We start from the raw sequence: 19856 nt of genomic DNA on the forward strand, positions 1-19856 counted from the left end.
GGATAATGCGAACATTTAAAGATCATGATAAGATATAGACATGTCTTTCACTTATTGGATTAACAAGCAGGAGTGTTGAGTGTTGAGGGATTTTATCATGACGAATTTTCATTTTTTAATATTTAACAACCTTAAGGGATTCACTTAAAAAATACTGAAACACTTTAAAAGTCAAATTCTACTTCAGGAGCTGGGAAAATGGATTCGTCTTCTCACAATAAAATATCATTTCCAGTGATTCCAACATCATCCCTTCTAGATCATGTCAGCAAAGCTTGACTCCAGTGTGGGGATGACATGTTGACATCTTCATGCTGGGCCTGTCTGCCGGGCACAAAGCGAAGTCCAAGGAACATCTTTCCTAAACCAATGTGACGTTCCTGACCTTCTTTGGACTGGCCGTCATGAAAGAAACACGTGGGCGAGGTGTGGGGGCTGGCCCAGATCTAGTAGGTTCCTGGTAAGAACAAGAAAATGGGTGATTTAATTGATAGAGATCACTTTAAAATGTACACTTGGGAAGGAAATTTCACCTGCTATCTAGGATAAAATTGAGGCATGGGCGGGGAAATGTAGTATGTTCTCCCTTTACCCCATTATTTTTAATAACACACACTCTAAAAGTTTTCCAAGTCCAGGACTCAAAGAACAAGCCATATACTCCTTTTTTTAAAAAAATGAAGACAAATAAGTAGAAGGCTCACTGTTTTGTGTTTGATTTTTGTCTCTTGATTTTCCTATGAAAGTCCTGGTTTTGGCAGAGCTCAATGCTGGCTCCTGTCAAGAATGGGCTTGGTCTATACTCCTCCCACTCAGAAATGTAATGTAATTCAGACAAACAAGAACACTGAATTCGCATACCACGACACTAACACTGAAGACAAAGCGGGTCCATAGGAAAATGCGGTGAAGAAAGCTGACGGTGCCCAGTTGTCAAAATATATAGAATCTGGGGCCCCATAGGCTGGAAGATAAACAAGGAGCCATCTAACTGAGAAACAACAAAGCCCACATGGAAAATGCACACCAGCCTGTGAGATGACAAGGCATCGAAGGGATCAGGTATCAGGCATCAAAGACAAAAAACCAAAACAAAATTCATAGCATTGTGAATGAGGGGGAGTGCAGAGTGGGGACCCAGGGCCCACCTAGGGGAAAATTGGACATCCCCTTGCAGAAGGGCTCCGGGGAGGTGACGAGCCAGTCAGTGCAGTGTAGCAACGATGAAACATACAATTTTCCTCTAGTTCTTAAATGCTTCCTCCCCCTGAACTATCATTGTACCAATTCTACCTTACATATCCGGCTGGACTGGAGGATGTACAGATAGGAACTGGAAAGACAGGGAATCAAGGACAGACAGTGGTGAGAGTGGTGATATTGGGAGGGTGGAGGGAGGGTGAGGGATAAAGGGGGAACAGATGACAAGATCTACATATAACCTCCTCCCTGGAGGACAGAGAGCGGAGAACTGGGTAAGGGAGACATCGGATGGTGTATGATACGATAAAATTATAATTATTTATAAATTATGAAGGGGGAGAGGGGAGAGGGGAGCGGGGAGGGAGGGGAGAATGAGGAGCTGATACCAAGGGTTCAAGTAGAAAGCAGGTGTTTAGAGAATGATGATGCCAACAGATGTACAAATGTGCTGGACGGAGAACTGCCCCTTTGGACTCCTGAGACTGTAGCTCTTTATGGCAATAGTAAAGCCTCATCTTTTCCCACAGAGCAACTGGTGATTTAGAACTGCTGATCTTGTGGTTAGCAACCCAGCATGTCACCCACCAGGGGTCCTTGCTGCTTAACAGTGTTTCCCTTGAAAATGTAAGGAATCTTGGTGGCAGAGTGACCAAGCACTAAGATCAGTGGTTCAAGCCCAGCTGCTTCAGGAGAGAAAGAAGTGGTACTCTACTTCTGTAAAGGCTGTAACCTTGGAAGCCCATGAGGGCAGTTCTACGCTGTCTTGTAGGGCCTCCACGAGTCAAACGTGACATGACAGAAAGTAGTTTGGGTTTGGCTGTATTAAAAGGCATGCCGCATGCTTTTCCTGGCCGCCCTGAGAAAGCTGGTTCTGATGCCAAGGCACGGTGGCCACATTGAACATCTTAAATAATGTAAGCGGGCATAATAAATTATTTACACAGCAGCGGAGAGCCAGTGAGTCCTGTGCATAGACTCACTGGCTCGTGGCTTTCATTGACTGACTGCCGATAGCACAAGGAAAACAAGAGGGCTGAGAGAACTATTTCAGAAATGGGCCAGAAGAATCCCACCAAGCCTTCTGTCGGGAAGGGGCTTGCAATTGTTCTAACTGTTTCTTGGCCTCTGTTTCCGCTGCTGCTGTGCGCAAACGTATTGCTGTTTGCTAAATTTATCAAGAGTGTATTTATGTTGATATCTCCATGGGGGAGCGATCAGTGAAGATCTGAGCCAGGCTCAAGTTATCTATCATGATGCTCACTTTCCCAAACTGACAGACTCACGAGAGGGAGAGACAGAATTGCCTAAAATAACCAGAAAAAATGACTGACAGCAAGTCGAGCAGGGGAAAGAGGAAAGGAGAAGGAGGGTTATTTGTTTTAAATATTCATCAAGATGCACAACATTTTCAAACCCCGTGGCTTCAGATAAAAATAAAAACTGCATGCCTTTCTCCATTAACAGAGTGGAATTTTTAGTATGGTTTTCTAATTTTATTTATTAGCTCTTTTTCTAATGTGTTCCAGCCAAAGTTACACTATTTTTCAGGGGACAAAAACTCTTATGTAGAAACCCATGTCAGAATAATGTATCCTAGCTATAAATCTGGCCATAATAGAAATACTTGGTATGGAAAAAAAAAAAAGAGTCCTGCTTTGATATCTGTTAGCTTTGAAAAATCATTCCCCCTTTCCCTTTCTGATCCTTGATTTAATGCTTGTTCTGGAGTCATAAAATTTGCTCTCTTTGGTTGTACACTGGTGCGTTTGGGAGCTGGAGGCACAGGGAATCCAGGTGGACCTTCAGGGGTGTGAGGGGCGATGCTGGGAGAGTGAGGGTGAGTGGGTTGGAAAGGGGGAACTGATTACAAGGATCCACATGTGACTTCCTCCCTGGGGGATGGACGGCAGAGAAGGGGGGGAAGGGAGACTCCGGATAGGGCAAGATATGACAAAATAACAATCTATAAATTATCAAGGGCTCATGAGGGAGGGGGAATGGGGAGGGAGGGGGAAAAAAGAGGACCTGATGCAAAGGGCTTAAGCGGAGAGCAAATGCTTTGAAAATGATTAGGGCAAAGAATGTACGGATGTACTTTATACAATTGATGTATGTATATGTATGGATTGTGATAAGAGTTGTATGAGCCCCTAATAAAATGTTTTTTTTTTTAATTTGCTCTCTTTAATTCACACTGGCTGCAATGGGCCTTAAACCAGTGGCCATCAAATGGACACTAACCCACGGTGAGCCCAGGTGCTGGGGTAGAAGTGCGCTTCATGGGATCCTCAGGAGCTCATCTTTTGGAAGGAGATCTTCAGGGCGTCCTTCTGAGGGGTGGGGGCTGGGTTGGACCTTCAACTTTCCGTTTGCAGCCAAGGGTGTTAGAGGTTTGCCCTCTACTCAAGGACTCCAGGATGTCCCTTAGGGCATCTAAAACAAAAACGTTTACAAATGTGTGCCCCCTCGGTGGCATGGTGTGGATGGTGGGGCATCTCAGTGTCAAGGTCTTTCCATGGGAAGTTCCTTAGGAGCACCACATTGGACATTTCATTGGGAACCATCGCAGTGACGCCTCAGCTCCCTTCATGCTTTGTGGCAAGTTCAGGGCTGTGAGATCATGAGGCACCGGTGGTTCTAAAGGCACAGTTGTAAGAAGACCCCTAGAACTCAGAGGTTACTTTCCCTTTGCAAGAGTGTCAGGCAAACCTGTTAGCTGTTTATCCAGGGCCCCAAAAGAGTTTTCTTAAAGCAGATCACCTGGGACATGTGGTAAAAAGACTATACCTTTGACTCTATTTCCAAGAGATTTGGATCCAGAAAGAGAGAGCTCTAGTGCTTTATTATCTATTTATGTATTGGTTGTGTGTCATTATTTCTTTTCTTTTAATCGTTTTATTGGGAGCTCATATAACTTTTATCACAATCCATACATACATCAATTGTATAAAGCATATTTGTACATTCATTACCCTCATCCTTCTCAAAACATTTCTCTCCACATAAACCCCTGGCATCAGGTCCTCATTTCCACCACCACCCATCCCCACTCCCCCTTCCCTCATGAACCCTTGATAATATATAAATTATTATTTGGTCATATCTTACATTGTCCGACGTCTCCCTTCACCCACTTTTCTGTTGGTCGTTCCCCAAGGAGGAGGTTGTTGTTTTGGGGTGTTTTTTTTTTAACAAGAGTCCAAAGTGCTTCTGACACACTACTGTATTGAGAACTACTGCCAAGCCAGCAGGATCCCTAGGGTCTGGGTATACCTCCAATCAACATGGATTCTTTTGGCTAAAATAATAATCCAGGATATAGGAAACACACCCATTTCTTCCACCTGGTGTCAGGAGAAAGAAATGCCCTACACCGGAGCCTCTAGTAAGAAGACCCCATTCTGGGAATATAACAGTGAGCAGAGGAGGAGGATGCATGAGAGAGTTGAAGAAGACCAGCAGGGTGAAGCTCCCCGAGGAGCAAGTGGTTCTTTCCAGGGTATACAACCCAGTACAACGCAGCCTCACAAGACTGGGCCTGGCCTTCCCACATCAACCCTCACCACCCACTGGAGCTAGCTACTGAGCACAATGGCTGGCATTGCAGGGAAATCTCCACCCCAAAGCCTATGCCTACTGACATTTTCTGCGGAAGCTCAGGATGGAACCATTAAGAGATAACTAAGGGTTTGAAAATATGTCCCCTTACTGCCCATCAGGACCTTCTCTGTGGCAGTGCGGGCTCCTGGGTTTAGACGTTCATCGGAATGGAGCTCAATGGGGAAAGAATTAAGGGAGGTTGGTGTAGCAGCAAATGGGGTTTCCTAAGTCTTCCTAAAGAGTCCCTGTGTGGCACAAGCCATTAACTGGTGCAATTATTAACCTAACGAATGGCAATTCAAATCCCCTACAGGCATTTTGAAAGACAAGGCTGGAGATTGTCTTTTGGAAGGTCGCAGCCACATAGTCTGCACACGTGGAGTCTCTATGAAGCAGAATTGACACCTGATGGCAATAAACAACAGCAATCTCTCCTGTTGGTAGGCACTATTAGTCAGTTCCAACTCACAGATATCCTATGTACACAGAGCAAATCACTGCTTGGTCCTGCACCTTATTCACACTTGTCCTTAGGTCTGAGCTCGCTGCTGAAGCCACTGTGTCAATCTCTTTCATTGAGGTTCTTTTTAACTGTCCCTCCACTTTACCAAGCACGATGTTCTTTTCCAGGGATTGGTCTCTCCTGATAACATGGTCAAAGTACATGAGGCCAAGTCTCACCATGCTCGCGTCTAAGGAGCATTAAGGCTGAACTTTCCCCAAGACAGATTTGCTTGTTCTTCTAGCAGCGCACGGCACTTTCAATGTTCTTCACCAGCACCACCATTCAAATGCATCACTTTTTCTTTGGTCTTCTTTATTCAATGTCCAACTTCCATAATCCCTCCTGAAATACTAAATTCCCACCCTCCCGTTTTATATAACACCATTGCCTCCTATCAGAGGTCCCTGGACCTTTGGGTTTCCTCCTCCCTGGGGTGTATTTGAACTGAGACCCTAGAAGAAAGCTGAAGGAAATGGCAATTGGACATGGAATGATTTAACTTTCTTTTCAAAAACCCGTTAAATATGTTGCTTTTGTGTTACGTATTCCTCTCTGCTCATCAAGTAATGTTCCTGGTCATCACTGGATCGTGATTAGCAGCTAACAGAGCTATGTCATGTCCTACATGGGGGCATGTGAGCTCTTAGGGCAGCTTCACTCTGGGGACTGATGATGTCCTTCACTTCAATGAATGCATGATTGATAAACATGCAGCAAGACTGTGCTGGACTGGAGGTGAACTCACTGGTGTTAGAAAAAGTCAAGTATTTGGTTGCTAATAAAAAGTTATAGGGGAGATCGAAAACTTTAGCAAGTCTTCTGATTTTTCTTGTAAAAGAACTAAGTTTTGTGGATACAAAAAAGTGAGGATGTTTCATATCTAAGAGCAGCATGGACAGGATGCTCGGTGACATTTGATGTTAGACAAACAAATATAGATCAAAAATAGCATCAACAAGTCATATGTTCTCAAATGATAAAACAGATGTCCCAGACTGGGGCTATAAAACCTAAACCCTACAGGTAGAAAAAGAACGATTTAGAACTTTTTCTGTTCTGTTCTAATTTTACACCTGTGAAAATGCAGAGCAGACTATCCCTACCAATTGACATAAGAACTTCTTTCTTCAGCGATGCCTGAATTTGGGGAAAAGCTGTCTTTCCTCTATGCTAAATTACACAGTGTTAAGTGATCTAGAACTCTGTTATGAGGAGTGAGCCAGTTTCCGCACAGCTCGGGTAATAAATAGAGAAATATATATGGTCTGTATTTGCTTCGCACAGTCAGCTGTTAATGAATAAATGGAAATGTAACATTAAAGGAAAAAAAAGTTTGTAGGTTAGAATTTACCTAGAGAAACCTCGAAATAAAGGTCAAGTGATCTTTTACAGAATAATCAGCCACTGAGACCCTTGTGAGGCACCTTCTACTTTGGCCCACGTGAGTCGGAATCCATGGGACAGCACCTGGTGGGCAATGGCCATAGGTTAGGTAAATGCCATCCCCAGCATAAGGTGCTGGATGAGAGCGCCAGGTGAGCAGGGACAAGTGCACATGCTCACCAGTTGCTCTTCTGTTAACAAAACCTACATCCCGCACTAAGACCCAAGTGAGAGCTTTTATGTTCCTGGTGTTGACACTTTGTCATGTGGCTAGGACATTTAGCTGACCCAATGAGCCCCGCCATGTGGGACTGAGAAATACGCTTGCTGTAGACAACAAAAGATCTGTTTAATTGTCAGGCTCCACAGGGCCACACCCTTCTGAAATGATTGTTTTTGCTGTTGTTAAGTGCCATCAAGCCAAGCCCACTCATAAACACTGCCTACTCCTGGACCACACTCACAATTAGTCTTTTATTGGGGCCTGTTGTTGCAAACACTGGGTCAGTCCTTCTCTTAGAGAGTCTTCCTCTTTTTCACTAACCCTTGGCTTGACCAAGCATGGGCTTAGTCTCTTCTGATAACATGTCCAAAGTATGTAAGATGAAGTCGCTCCATCCTGGTTTCTAAGGAACTTTCTGGACCTACTTCTTCCAAGACAGATTCGTTCATTCTTCTGACAGTCTGTGGTGTATTCAGTAGCTTTAACCCACACCAAAAGCACCGATTCTTCTGCAATCTTCCTTATTCATTTTCCTGCTTTCACCATAATACCAGGCGAGATGAACTACCACGACTTGGATCAAGTGAACTTAGTTTTCCAAGGGACGTTTTTGAACACTGCAAAGAGATCTCCTGCGGCACATGGCTGCCATGGGTGTTGATTGTGGATTCAAGTAAGAGTGATCCTGGAGAACGTTTACATGTTCTCTGAGTATCAGTTGCTTGTTGGTCACGTTGAGCGGATGTCTATATCCTTTATGTTGAGTTGGAATCCTAATCCGCGGGAAAGGCAGGACTCTCAGGTTTTCCCGGTGAGTACTCCAGTCCCGTCAACAGGCAACGCCGTGGCCTCTGCCGATCGTTAGTGAGAATTCCTCCAGTCAGGATACCACATTCTTCTGCCTGTCATCCACTTTCTTGGATTATTTGTTCAGCCTTTGGATGGAATAAATGGTGTTAAAGGATATAACATTGATGTATACTTTTCCTTGAAATCATGGTGTACATCAGCAGTTCTCAACCTGTGGGCTGTGACCCTTTTGGGGGTTGAACGACCCTTTCATAGAGGTCGCCCGATTCATAACAGTAGCAAAATTACAGTGATGAAGTAGCAATGAAAATAATTGGGGTCACCACAACATGAGGAAGTGTATTAAAGGGCCACAGCATTAGGAAGGCTGAGAATCACTGATAATGTACATGATTTTAAACAATGACATATCCTCTTGTTTTATTTGAATGACTGTCTCTTCATCGATGTACAGGTTTCAAATCATTTAAGTGTTCTGGAATTCCTCTTCTTCAAATGCTATCCATGCTTTGGTATGATCCACACAGCTTTTGCATAGTCTATAAAACACAAGTAAACCTCTTTCTGGTATTCTCTACCTTCAACCAAGATCTATGATGTCAGCAATAGTTTTCCTCATTACACATCCTCTTCTGAATCAGTTTGGAGTTTCTGAACGTTCCATGTCATTGTATTTCTGCAACAACTTTTGAATTATTTTCAGCAAAATTTTACTTGTGTGTGACATTAATGCTATTATGTGATGATCTCTGCAGTGGGAAGGGCACGAATACGGTTCTTTTCCAGTGGGTTAGCCACTGACTCTCCTAAACTTCATGGCATAGACAAGGGAGTGCTTCCAGTATTGCGTCTGGTTTTGAAACATTTACACTGATACTTTGTTAATTCTTAGAGTGTGTTTTTCACTAATGCCTTCAGTGCAGCTTGGGCTTCTTCCTCCAATATCATCTGTTGTTCATCAGATGCTACTTCGTTTTTATCATTTTACTGGGGACTCTTAGAGCTCTTATAACAATCCATACATCCATTGCTTCATACACATTTGTTCATAGTTTGCCATCAACCTTTTCAAAACATTTTCTTTCTACTTGAGCCTTGGGTATCAGCTCCTCAGTTTTTTCCTCCCTCCCCACTCTCCCACCTTCATGAACCCTTGATAAATTGTAAGTTATTATTGTTTCATATTTTACACCATCTACTGTCTCCTTTCACCCATGTTTCTGTTGCTTGTCACCCTGGTGTGTGTATGTGTGTGTGGGGGGAGGGTTAATATAGTTAAACTTTACTGTGTCAACCTGGCCTATAACCACATGTGGGGTTAATTGAAGTTCAGAGAGATAAATGGCTCAGTAAGCCTCGCCTTTCTAGTTCTCGGGTCTCTTGCTTTCTGATGGTCGGACCAGGGTGCAGCTGCCTTAGCCAGTTCCCTGATTTAGCTGGCAAGGCTCACTTCCTGCAAGACATCCCTGAGGAGAAGCCACATGGACCTACCCCGATGCAGCCCTGGGTGCTGGAGCAACTGGGTGGAGACCCTGCAAGTGCTGAGATGCTTACACATTCACTGATTTGGCTTTCCTCCTGCTGTTGGCACCACTGTGTGTGTTTTGTGAGGTGGAGGAGGACTTTGTGGATTGGTGTCAGACATATGGGCTAATGTTGGACTTGTGGGGCTTGGGCAGCACTGGGTTGGGATGTTTTCTTGGTGTGCACTTACCCTTTATATAGAGCTCTCTCTTATATAAAATGCTCTCTTATACATATGTGGATTTGTTTTTCTAATGTAACCAGGCTAACACAGGGGGTTATACATGGATTATTACGATCTGTTTCCCCTTTCTCCTCCCACCTCCCCACTCCCCTCATGGAATCACTACTTCCATTATTCTTCCTGAGGGGTTTATGTGTCCTGGATTCTGTGGTTCGAGAGCTCTTATCTGCACCAGTGTACATGCTCTGGTCTACTGGATTTGTGAGGTAGAACTGGGGTCAGGAGAGTGGGAGGGAAGAAGCATTCAAGAACGAGAGGAACGGTGTATGTTTCATCGGTGCTATACAGCACCCACCCTAGCTGGCTCATCCCTTCCTTGTGACCCTTCTGTGAGAGGATGTCCAATTTTCTACAGATGGGCTTTGGGTCTCCACTCTGATCCACCTCGTTTGCATTGATATGATTGTTGGTTTAGGGTCTTCTGATGCTGTCAACATTTCATATAACACAGGCTTGTGTGCTTCATCCATGTGGTCTTTGTTACTTACCAGGTAGATGGCTTCTTGTTTTCCTTCAAGCCTTTTAAGACCCCAGAAGCTATATATTTTTATAGCCAGACACCATCAGTTTCCTTCACCACATTTGCTTATGCACCCATTTTGCCTTCAGCAATCATGTTGGGAAGGTGAACACAGAATGTCAGGTTATTAGAACAAAGTGTACTTGCATTGAGGGAGTTCTTGAGTAGAGGCCCAATGTCCATCTGCTACCTTAATACCTAACATATAATTATATGTACATAGATCTATTTCCCTATCATTATATATATTATATATGCACATGTCTGTATTTATACCTCTATTAATGTCCTTTGCTTCCTAATCATTTCCTTTATTTCCTTTTACTTTCATCCTGTCCCACTATCATGTTTGACCTTCATTTGGCTTTCAGTATTTCTTATCAACTACGTTGCACTTGATCAAACCACTAGGCATTCACCACCCTCCTCACCATTGATTTTAGATCACTTGTTCCCTTGTCCCTGGGTTTGTTGGCTCCTCCCTTCCTTTCCCCCACCTCTCCCGGAACCATTGGTCCCATTGCTTTCTCCAGGATTGTTTATCCTGCCTATCTTATATAGACAGACATGGCGGGGGTGGAGTGGGAAGCCTATAAATAGTTCCAGGTCTGTTTGTTGACCTTTATGAATATTTTCCCCCGAGTCTGATGAGGTGCCAAGCCCTGTCCCTGAAGTCTATTTTGGGAATCTTCAGGGACTTTATTGCTTTGCTCTGTTGTACTCCCTTTTCATGTTTTATCCAGAGTTGGAGGGTCAGACCGGGCATAATTTCTGAACTGTGTCTCCAATGTTGTCCCCCATACAGCTGCTACTCCTTAAAATGATTGACTACCATTGCAATTCTAAAATTATAGCCTGAAAATCACTTCATTTCACAGTAATATCTTTTTCAATGCAAACGGCACCTGTTGCATTTCAGTGATTGTTCCTTCCAGCCCCAGGTTAAATTAAGACACATATGTCCCAAACAGAGCAGACTTGATGGAAAGGAATTGGCCTTTCCATTTCCCTGACAGTTAGCCCGAGGTGAGTACCTTGGAACACCTCCTATAAGGAGCTGACCATTCCTCATGCAGACCTTCTTCTTGTGGAGGACAGCTCGCTCATATGTCTTCCCACCTGGGGATTACTGTAGCCACGAATAGCATCACTTAGTTGCTCCCAGCATATAGTTGAGCATCAATCAAAGGTCCTCTCTCCTGCTAGAGGCCTGGAAGGCACACATCACTGGCAAGAAGTATGCATCAAGCTGGTTCCCCTCCACAGAGGGGAATATTACAGCCTAGAGCTACATGGAAAGGAGTAAATATGCTCTCTCCTTTCCAAGAGAGAAGGACTGGGGGCCTGTGAAGGCAATCACTCAGCACTATTACCTTAGGCCACTAACAACTCCTATGCAGAACAAACGCTGTTTGATTCGATGTCTCATCAGAAAGCCAACCTTTCAGTCTAGCTTTTCCAAAACCTGAAAAGGGAACAGCATTCATATTTAATGGGAACTCCTTTGCAGAATTTTTGGAAACAATGCTTCCTTTTTGAAGTGGCCTTTAGAGAGGGCAGGAAAATAGTGCTGGAGGTAAATTCAAAGCGAGGTCAAAAAGCACTGGTGCAAAATCATAAAAACCTTTCTTAAACAAAAAGATCAAAATGTGAAGTCGTTGTTTCTCAACATATCCTTCATCTAGGTCTATGCACACCTGAAGTCAAGGTCCCCATCTCCCTAACTCTTGCCCCCAAAGAATTCTGCACTTTCCACATCAAAGGAACAGCTTCAGAGCCCTCTAAGGACTCATCTTGTGTTTCTTTTTCATTTCCTTGAGTTTGGAGAACAAAAAGAAGCCTGAATGGGGAAAGATTGGGGCTCTGAAGTTAATGGGATGAGGTTTTTCAGAGAAATGTTCACAGGATACCACTTGCTACCCTCAAAGAATGAGCAGGTATGTTGTGATGCGTGATGTGTGTGTGTGTGTGCACGCAATTTCTTGAAGCAAATTTCTTGGCCTTTATCTCATCAATATGGTTTTCTGTTTTCTTTCAATTTTCTCACAATAAGCCCATGATCGACTTGTGTCCTTTGAGAAAATCTATCAATATCCCAAACAGCAGTCTCTATAACATTCTGGACTGGCCGCTCTGCCTTGACTTTAACTGGTCCAGTAGGTCCTCTCAGAACCACTTTTGATTGGACTTTTTTTAAAGGCACCCTAATAAAGCAAGGTTGTTATTGAGAAAACTTGCCTGTGGTCCATCCTCTGATCGTAGAGATCCGTTTAAACACCCTGGAATAAACCGGAGCCCTATTAGCAATACTTTTTGGGGCAGATAGATAAGTAGGTAAATAGGTGATAGGGAGCTAGGGAGGGAGAGAGAGAAAGAGATGGGTAGAGACTATAGCTGTTATTAGCCGCCCTGGCTCATGGAAATCCTGTGCACAATGGAACAAAACCCTGCTGAGTCCTGCACCATCCCCATGATTAGATGCAGATCAGACCATGTGAGTCATAAGGTTTTTCCCCATTGGTTGATTTTCACCAGTGGATTGTCAGACCTCTCTTCCTGGTCTGTTTTAGTGTGGCAGCTACACTAAACCCTGTTCAGAATCAAAACAATACACAAGGCACCTTTGACAGAGGGCTGTTGGCTGCACATGAAGCGCATTGACTTGGAATCAAACTCCAGTTTCCTGCATGCAAAGTGAAAGACATACCAGAGAACCACAATGACCTGGATTTGCATATGTAGTCTAGTATATTTTGGAATATAAAAGTATCTAATTCTCTGAAAATGAACCCTAGCTTGTACACATATATAGTTTTTAAATCATTGGTGGGGCTTGTACATCTCTTATGACAATCCATCCATACATACTTGTCTCAAGTACACTTGTACATATGTTGCCATCAGCGTTTTCAAAGCATTGTCTCTCCACTTGAGCCCTTGGTATCAGCTCCTCATTTTTCTCCCTCCTTCTCCCTCCCTCCCTCATGAACCCTTGATAAATTACAAATTATTATTGTTTTCATGCCCTGCACTGTCTGATGTCTTCCCCCTGCCTCCTTGTCTGTTGTCCATCACTCTGGTCATTGTGATCGGTTCCCTCTTTCTCCCGCCACCTTCTCCTTACCCTCCTGGCATGGCTACTGTCAATATTGGCCCTGAGGAGTTTATCTGTCCTGGATTCCCTGTGTTTCCAGCTGTTATCTGTACCCATGTACATGCTCTGGTCTAGCTAGATTTGTAAGACAGATTTAGGGTCATGAATTAGGGTCAAGAATTAGGGAGCAAGAAGTATTAAAGAACTAGAGGAAAGCTATATGTTTCATCCGTGCTACAGTACGCACTTACTGGCCCATCTTCTCCCCACCCTTTCTGTAAGGGGATGTCCAATTGCTTACAGGTTGGCTTTGGGCCTCCACTCTACACTCCCCCCCCCTTCACATTATGGTTTTTAAAATCTGGGTCGTTTATGCCTGATACCAGATCCCCTCGAAACCTCATGATCACGCAGGCTGATGTCCTTCTTCCATATGGACTTTTTTGTTTCTCAGCTAGATGGTTGTTTGTTTAAGACCCCAGACACTGTATCTTTTGATACCTGGGCACCATTAGCTTTCATTACCACATTTGCTTATGCACTCACTTTGTCTTCAGCGATCCTGTCAGGAAGGTGAGCACTTCAGAGTGCCGGATTATTAGAACAAAGTGTTCTTCTGTTGAGGGAGTACTTGAATAGAGGCCCATTGTCCATATTCTTCCTTAATACCAAACCTATAAATGTATGCATAGATCTATCTCCCCATAATCATATGTAAATATATTTACATGTCTTGTACATATATTTTCAGCAATGCTAGCTCTTCATCAGAAAATTAATATGCTGTGTCCTCACAGCCTCTAATCCATGGTAGTAAATTCCATCTCATAGAAACTCTGAATAGGACAGAGCAGAACTTCTCTTTAAGTTTTCCAAGACTGTATCTTTTGGGGAGCTTACAATTTCTTCTTTCGCCCTTGGAGTAACTTTTGGGTTTGAATGACCAACCTTGCTGGTAGCAGTGCAATGCTTAACCCACAGAGTCACCAGGGATGCTATCCCTCAAATAGGTGTGTGACAACAAGCAGCACCTAAAATGTGTGCAGCTTTTAGAACTCCAGGTTGGTGTATTCAACTGTATATATAAAAACCAGCCGATTCCAAACTACTCTTCTGATCTTTGCCCCTAAACCTGCTCCACCTACAACATTCTTCATCTCAGAAAAAGGGAACCACAGTCTGCCAGGGATGCTGGCCTTAGATATCCATGAATCCCATTCTCTCCCCTAAAGTGCCAATACTCATAGGATGATTCCAATTCCCATGTTTCCCAGGTACAAATCTTGCATTTGGACTAAACCACATTTTCTCAGTTCTGCTCCTGACCCAGCCACCAGGAGCCATCTGTGAACTACACCCCTGTGTGCCCAAGTGCAGAAGGGCATCTTGTGGATACTGGCGAACCAGGAGAGCAGAGAGTTGTTGGCATTAAGTCCTGGGAAACATTGGCTCAAAGAGAAGAGATGGCAAATCACAAACACTGCTCATTAGAATACTGATTCAGACAGAGATTGTTGCAAGTCAACTCCTGACCTCCACAGGAATGCACACAGAGCAAATAGGCACAGGTACACGGAACTTAGTTAGCACTCCATGTCTCAGACCTCTTCCTTCCAGGCTGGCCAGTTGTTAGGGAGAGGAACAGGGACAACTTGCTCCATCATGAACATAAAGCACACACCATGTTTTATCACCTAGGAACTCTGGGCAGTTCCAGTGGTTTGCAGTCCTCTACCCGCCTTAAAGGTTGGCGGCTTGAATTCATCCAACGGTGCCACAGAAGATAGTCCAGGCAACCTAAGTCTGTAAAGTTTACAACCAAGACAAGCCTACACACAACTCTGTTCTGTAACACAGGGTGTCAACCTGAGTCAGAATCTACTCAACAACCCTTGGTTAGAAGCCCCGGGGGTTGCAAAAGGAGGATGCAACTGGCAGAAAACAGAAAGGTCAGGAGTTCGTTTCTGCGGAGGTGCCTCAGAAGGAAAGCCTGGCATGCTACTTCTGAAAAGTTAACCACACTGAAAGCTCTGTCTTATACGCGGACATGCACAGGGTTACGTGCATTAGAGTCTATATATGACATATATACCAAGAACATAGCTCTAAATAGACACCATTTTCCAAAAAGAGGACAAAAGTCCTCACTCACCGGAGGGGGCTGCCTGGGGCTGAGCTGGTTGGGGACATTGAGTTCATAGGACTTCGAAGGGAGAGCTGAGATCTCGTCTGCAACAAGATGACATGAATGATTTTAGAGTGGAAGAATGATTTAGAGTGGCAGTGACAAAAACCAATGGCTGTATGCTAGCAATTTTTAAATATAAAGATATTCATCTGCTTCTATTTATTATCCCAACCTTAAAATAATCCTTAACCATAATTTCAGAATTGTATTCATTTAAACAAAATAAAATGATGGCAAAGTGACACAAAATCTATTCCCTTTTTGACCCACTACATGAAGAAATCAAAGGTTTAATGGCTGGCCAAAGGAAAGAAATCCAGGGAAAATTTAAGCAAGTGGGGAAGAGGGTCTTGCTTTGATTGAGGTTTTGATCAAATTCCTTCATTAATTTCTCAATTAATCAAATATCTGCCTGCTGGAGATTTTGCAAAAGGCCATGTGTGGTAGTTACATAATCTGGTGTCAACTTGAGACTATTGAGAGCAAAGCAATAGAGTTCACCCTGTCAAACAGCTTGATGACCTCAACTTGATGGCTCACTGGAGGCCAAAGCCACACTCTCTCTGCTTCAAGTTCCTGTTGACAAGCCACATGGAACTATGCTGATGGACCCAGATCCCTGAGCTGGAGGAGACACCTGGAGACCTATGCCAGTGCAGGGATGCTTCCACCGCCACTAGGTCCACAAGACTTTCCACCCACTGGCCTGTGATCTTCCTGCATGTAGCGTCATTGCATGTGTTGCTCGAGTAAAGAGGAATTTATAGACTGGTATCAGACTTATGGACTAATATTGGACTTATGGACTTGAACTGGATGGGGCTGGGATGTTTTCTTAATGTACAATTACTCTTTGATATAAAACTCTCTCTTACACATATATGAGTCTGCCTGGCTTTGTTAGTACAGGCTGGCATGACGTGCATTGACTGAGCATCAAACCCAGATCTCCCAAGTGAAAAGTGAGAATTAAATCACTGAACCACCAATGCCCTTGCATGGGAGGCAGTTGTGGTGAAATGGAAAGTATATATATCAAATAAAATGTGTATTTTCCAGCTACCCATCAAGGGTTGATTGGGTAATCATCTTTCCATGAAATTTGCTTTATCCGTCCACCTTGACCAGGACCCTGACTATTATAAGGGAAATTGTACAGCCCCTCCCTCTCATTAGCCCTAAAAAATAAACCTAAGTTCAAATACTGCCTCTGATTCTTACTAATAAAATTCCCTTCAACAGATGCATGCCTGCTAGCCTCTGTTTACCCCTATGTCCTGTACGAGATTGGAAGTGAGATTGTACAAAAAGACATTTCGAGATTGGGTTATGAAGTGGAATAGGAACAGATGTCTTTGGGTTTCCATTTTATTCTAATCCAGATGAATTTGGGGGGACATTATTCCCAAGGCATTACAATGGCACCTCTCACACTTTAAGGTGAATGTAGGCTCACAAAGAAAGAGTTAAAAACAAACAAAGATGCCTACACATGGTTTAAACCTTAAGATTTCCACCTGACTATATATTAAGTTTTGGAGAAATTTGTGAATTTTTACTTTGATTCAGTTTCTCGAAGGTGCCTTAAATTTCCCAGTCTTCTAAAAATTACCCAGCAACCCTTGTGCAATTGATGTTGCCATGGTGTCTCTTGCAGTTCCCCCTTTCGAGGCCAACCCCTTCCCAGTCGTCATGCCCACTTACTGGAAGTCCTTGGCTCATTTGAGATGTATCCATAGTTTTCATCTCCACTTATCTTTCTTTCCCTGCTTTCTGCTTTTGCTTTCTTGTTTGCTGATTTCCTAGAATCGGATCGTGTTAAGAAGAAAATGTTAATTAGCCATGAGGATTTGGTTCACACGACTATGCTCAGAGGTTCATGACACATAGGACTTAGGATGTCCTAAGTCCACAGCTTGGTTGCTGACTTGGGGGAGTGGTGAGGATCTGAATGGACACTCTCATTACTGCCATCCCAGTCCCACAGTGGTGGAAGAAGGGATTTTATCTGGATAGGCTCCAACAAGAAAGCAAGGATCAGTAAATTTTGCCCCAGAGACCAAATCCAGCCCACTGCCTGTTTTTGCAAATAAAATTTTATTGGACTAGAGTCCCACCTCTTTGCTTTCATCTTATAGCAACAGTACTGAGTTTCATGAGACCATCAAGCTGGTCCAAACCAAAACTATCTACTATCTGGCTCTTCAGAGGACAAAACCTGACACTAGCCCCTGAAGTAAAGGGATTAAAAGGTGCAGCTTCCTAAAAGGAGGAATTTGGCAATGGACATACAAACCATTTAGAATATTCATATTTAACCTTTAAGAATTTATTCTAGGGCAGGGGTTCTCAACCTGTGGGCTGCGACCCCATGGGGGGTCGAACAACGTTTTCACAGGACTCGCCCGATTCATAGCAGTAGCAAAATTACAGTTATGAAGTAGCAACGAAAATAATTTTATCATTGGGGGAGTCACCACAACATAAGGAACTGTATTAAAGGGTCGTGGCATTAGAAAGGTTGAGAACCACTGTTTTATTTTTTAAGCACATTCGGTACATATCCTAAATTTTAGGGGGATAATCAAGGATATATACCAAATGTGCTTGAAAAAATACCCATTCATAAATTATTTTTCATATCAAAACTCGCAAAAATCCAGCTGTCCAATAATTTTTAAAGTAAAAATTAAAAGCAGCCCATTAACTCCTTCCCTTTAAGACAGGTCTGCCCTATGAACAGAATTACTGGTGAAAATAATGTAAGAAAGGGAAATGTCTAACTCTATGATTTATAAGAGGGGCCCTGGTGTGGTGGTTAAAAGTAAGGCTGCTCACTGCAAAGTCAGCGGTGTGAAACCACCAGCCGCTCCGTGGGAGAAAGACGGGACTTTCTACTCCCATAAAGAGTTACGGTCTCAATGTCAATAGGTTTTTCTGAGTTTATTATTTATAAGATAAACTCATATTCCAATTTAAATTATTTTAACACAAATTACATAAGACAAGTAATGGGAATTGTATAGTTTTCTAGAAGACCACGGTGCTTATCATCGAGTCAAAGCCCTTGCAATTTGAATCCTCGTGCCCCAACAAATTACTCACGACCTTGGGCATGCACTTAGTTTAATAGCATCCACCTCAATGTGGACTTGGACTGTGCATGTACGGCAGTACTGGTGATGCCGTAGTTAAGAGCTCAGCGGATGGTCCTAAGGGAGGAAGTTGGGACCCACCAGTCACTCAGCTACAACCAAGCACCAAACAGTTGCCATCAAGTTGACTCCAACTCATCTTGGCCTCCCCATGGAGGTCGCAGGAGAACTGTGCTCCATACAACCATCAAAGCTATGCACTTGCAGAAGCAGATCGCCTGCCCTTCCTCCAAAGCATCTCTGGGTGGACTCGAACTGCCAACCTCTTTTTGTAGCCAAGTACTTAACTTATGCCATGAGGACTCTACGGCCAGCACCAAGGGCTGATAAAATAAGTATGAAACATCCTCCAAGGTGAAATAATGTACCATTTCTAAAAGCCGGTCAAAGTCTAAAGCAGCATATCTATTTTGAAAAAATGATGTAACAGTATTATGTCAAGCTAAACAGGCCTCTCGTATAATCAATGGAATACTATATAAAAATGAACACAGATATACATGTATAGGTTCAGTATTGAGGAAGCAGATGGACGTTGGGCCTCTACTCAAGTACTCCTTTATCGCAAGAACACTTTGTTCTATTAAACTGGCATTCCATGATGCTCACCTTCCCAACATGATCACTGAAGATAAAGCGGGTACATAAGCAAAGGTGGTGAAGAAAGCTGATGGTGCCTGGCTATCAAAAGATATAATATCTGGGGTCTTAAAGGCTTGAAGATAAACAAGCAGCCATCTAGCTAAAAAGCAGCAAAGGCCACATTAAAGAAGCACACCAGCCTTTGTGATCACCAGGTGCCGATGGGATCAGGTATTAGGCCTCAAAAAACAAAAATCATATCATTGTGAATGAGGGCGTGTGCAGAGTGGAGACCCAAAGCCCATCTGTAGGCAACTGGACATCCCCTTACAGAAAGGTCACGGGGAGGAGACAAGTCAGTCAGGGTGCAGTGTAGCACCGATGAAACATACAACTTTCCTCTAGTTCTTTAATGCTTCCTCCCCACCCCCACCCCCACTATCATGACCTTACAAATCCAGCTAGACCAGAGCATGTACACTAGTACAGATAAGAGCTGGAAACACAGGGAGTCCAGGACAGATAAACCCTCAGGACTAATAATGAGAATAGTGATACCAGGAGAGTAGGGGGAAAGTGGGGGCAGAAAGGGGGAACCGATCACAATAATCTACACATAACTCCCTCCCTGGGACAACAGAAAAGTGGATGAAGGGAGACATTGGACAGTGTAAGACATTAAAAGATAATAATAATTTATAAATTATCAAGGGTTCATGAGGGAGGGAAGGTAGGGGAGGGGGAAAATGAGGAGCTGATACCTAGGGCTCAGGTAGAAAGAAAATGCTTTGAGAATGATGATGGCAACAAATGCACAAATGTGCT

At 43.4% G+C, this 19856-nt stretch overlaps 1 protein-coding gene across 1 annotated transcript in view; it reads right to left on the reverse strand.

Annotated features, from left to right (window-relative positions):
• Positions 1–240: 240 nt before the first annotated feature.
• Positions 241–19856, reverse strand: part of IGSF5 (immunoglobulin superfamily member 5) — a 77378-nt gene continuing 57762 nt past the window's right edge. Inside the window, exons 6-8 of the mRNA XM_075543359.1 lie at positions 16999–17096; positions 15259–15335; positions 241–457 (exon numbers count right to left, since the gene is read on the reverse strand). Coding sequence (XP_075399474.1) covers positions 362–457; positions 15259–15335; positions 16999–17096 — 271 coding nt within the window. The 3' untranslated portion in view covers positions 241–361. The remainder of the gene's footprint in view (positions 458–15258; positions 15336–16998; positions 17097–19856) is intronic.

The sequence above is a fragment of the Tenrec ecaudatus genome, chromosome 2 (assembly GCF_050624435.1).
Source record: "Tenrec ecaudatus isolate mTenEca1 chromosome 2, mTenEca1.hap1, whole genome shotgun sequence".
NCBI lineage: Eukaryota > Metazoa > Chordata > Mammalia > Afrosoricida > Tenrecidae > Tenrec > Tenrec ecaudatus.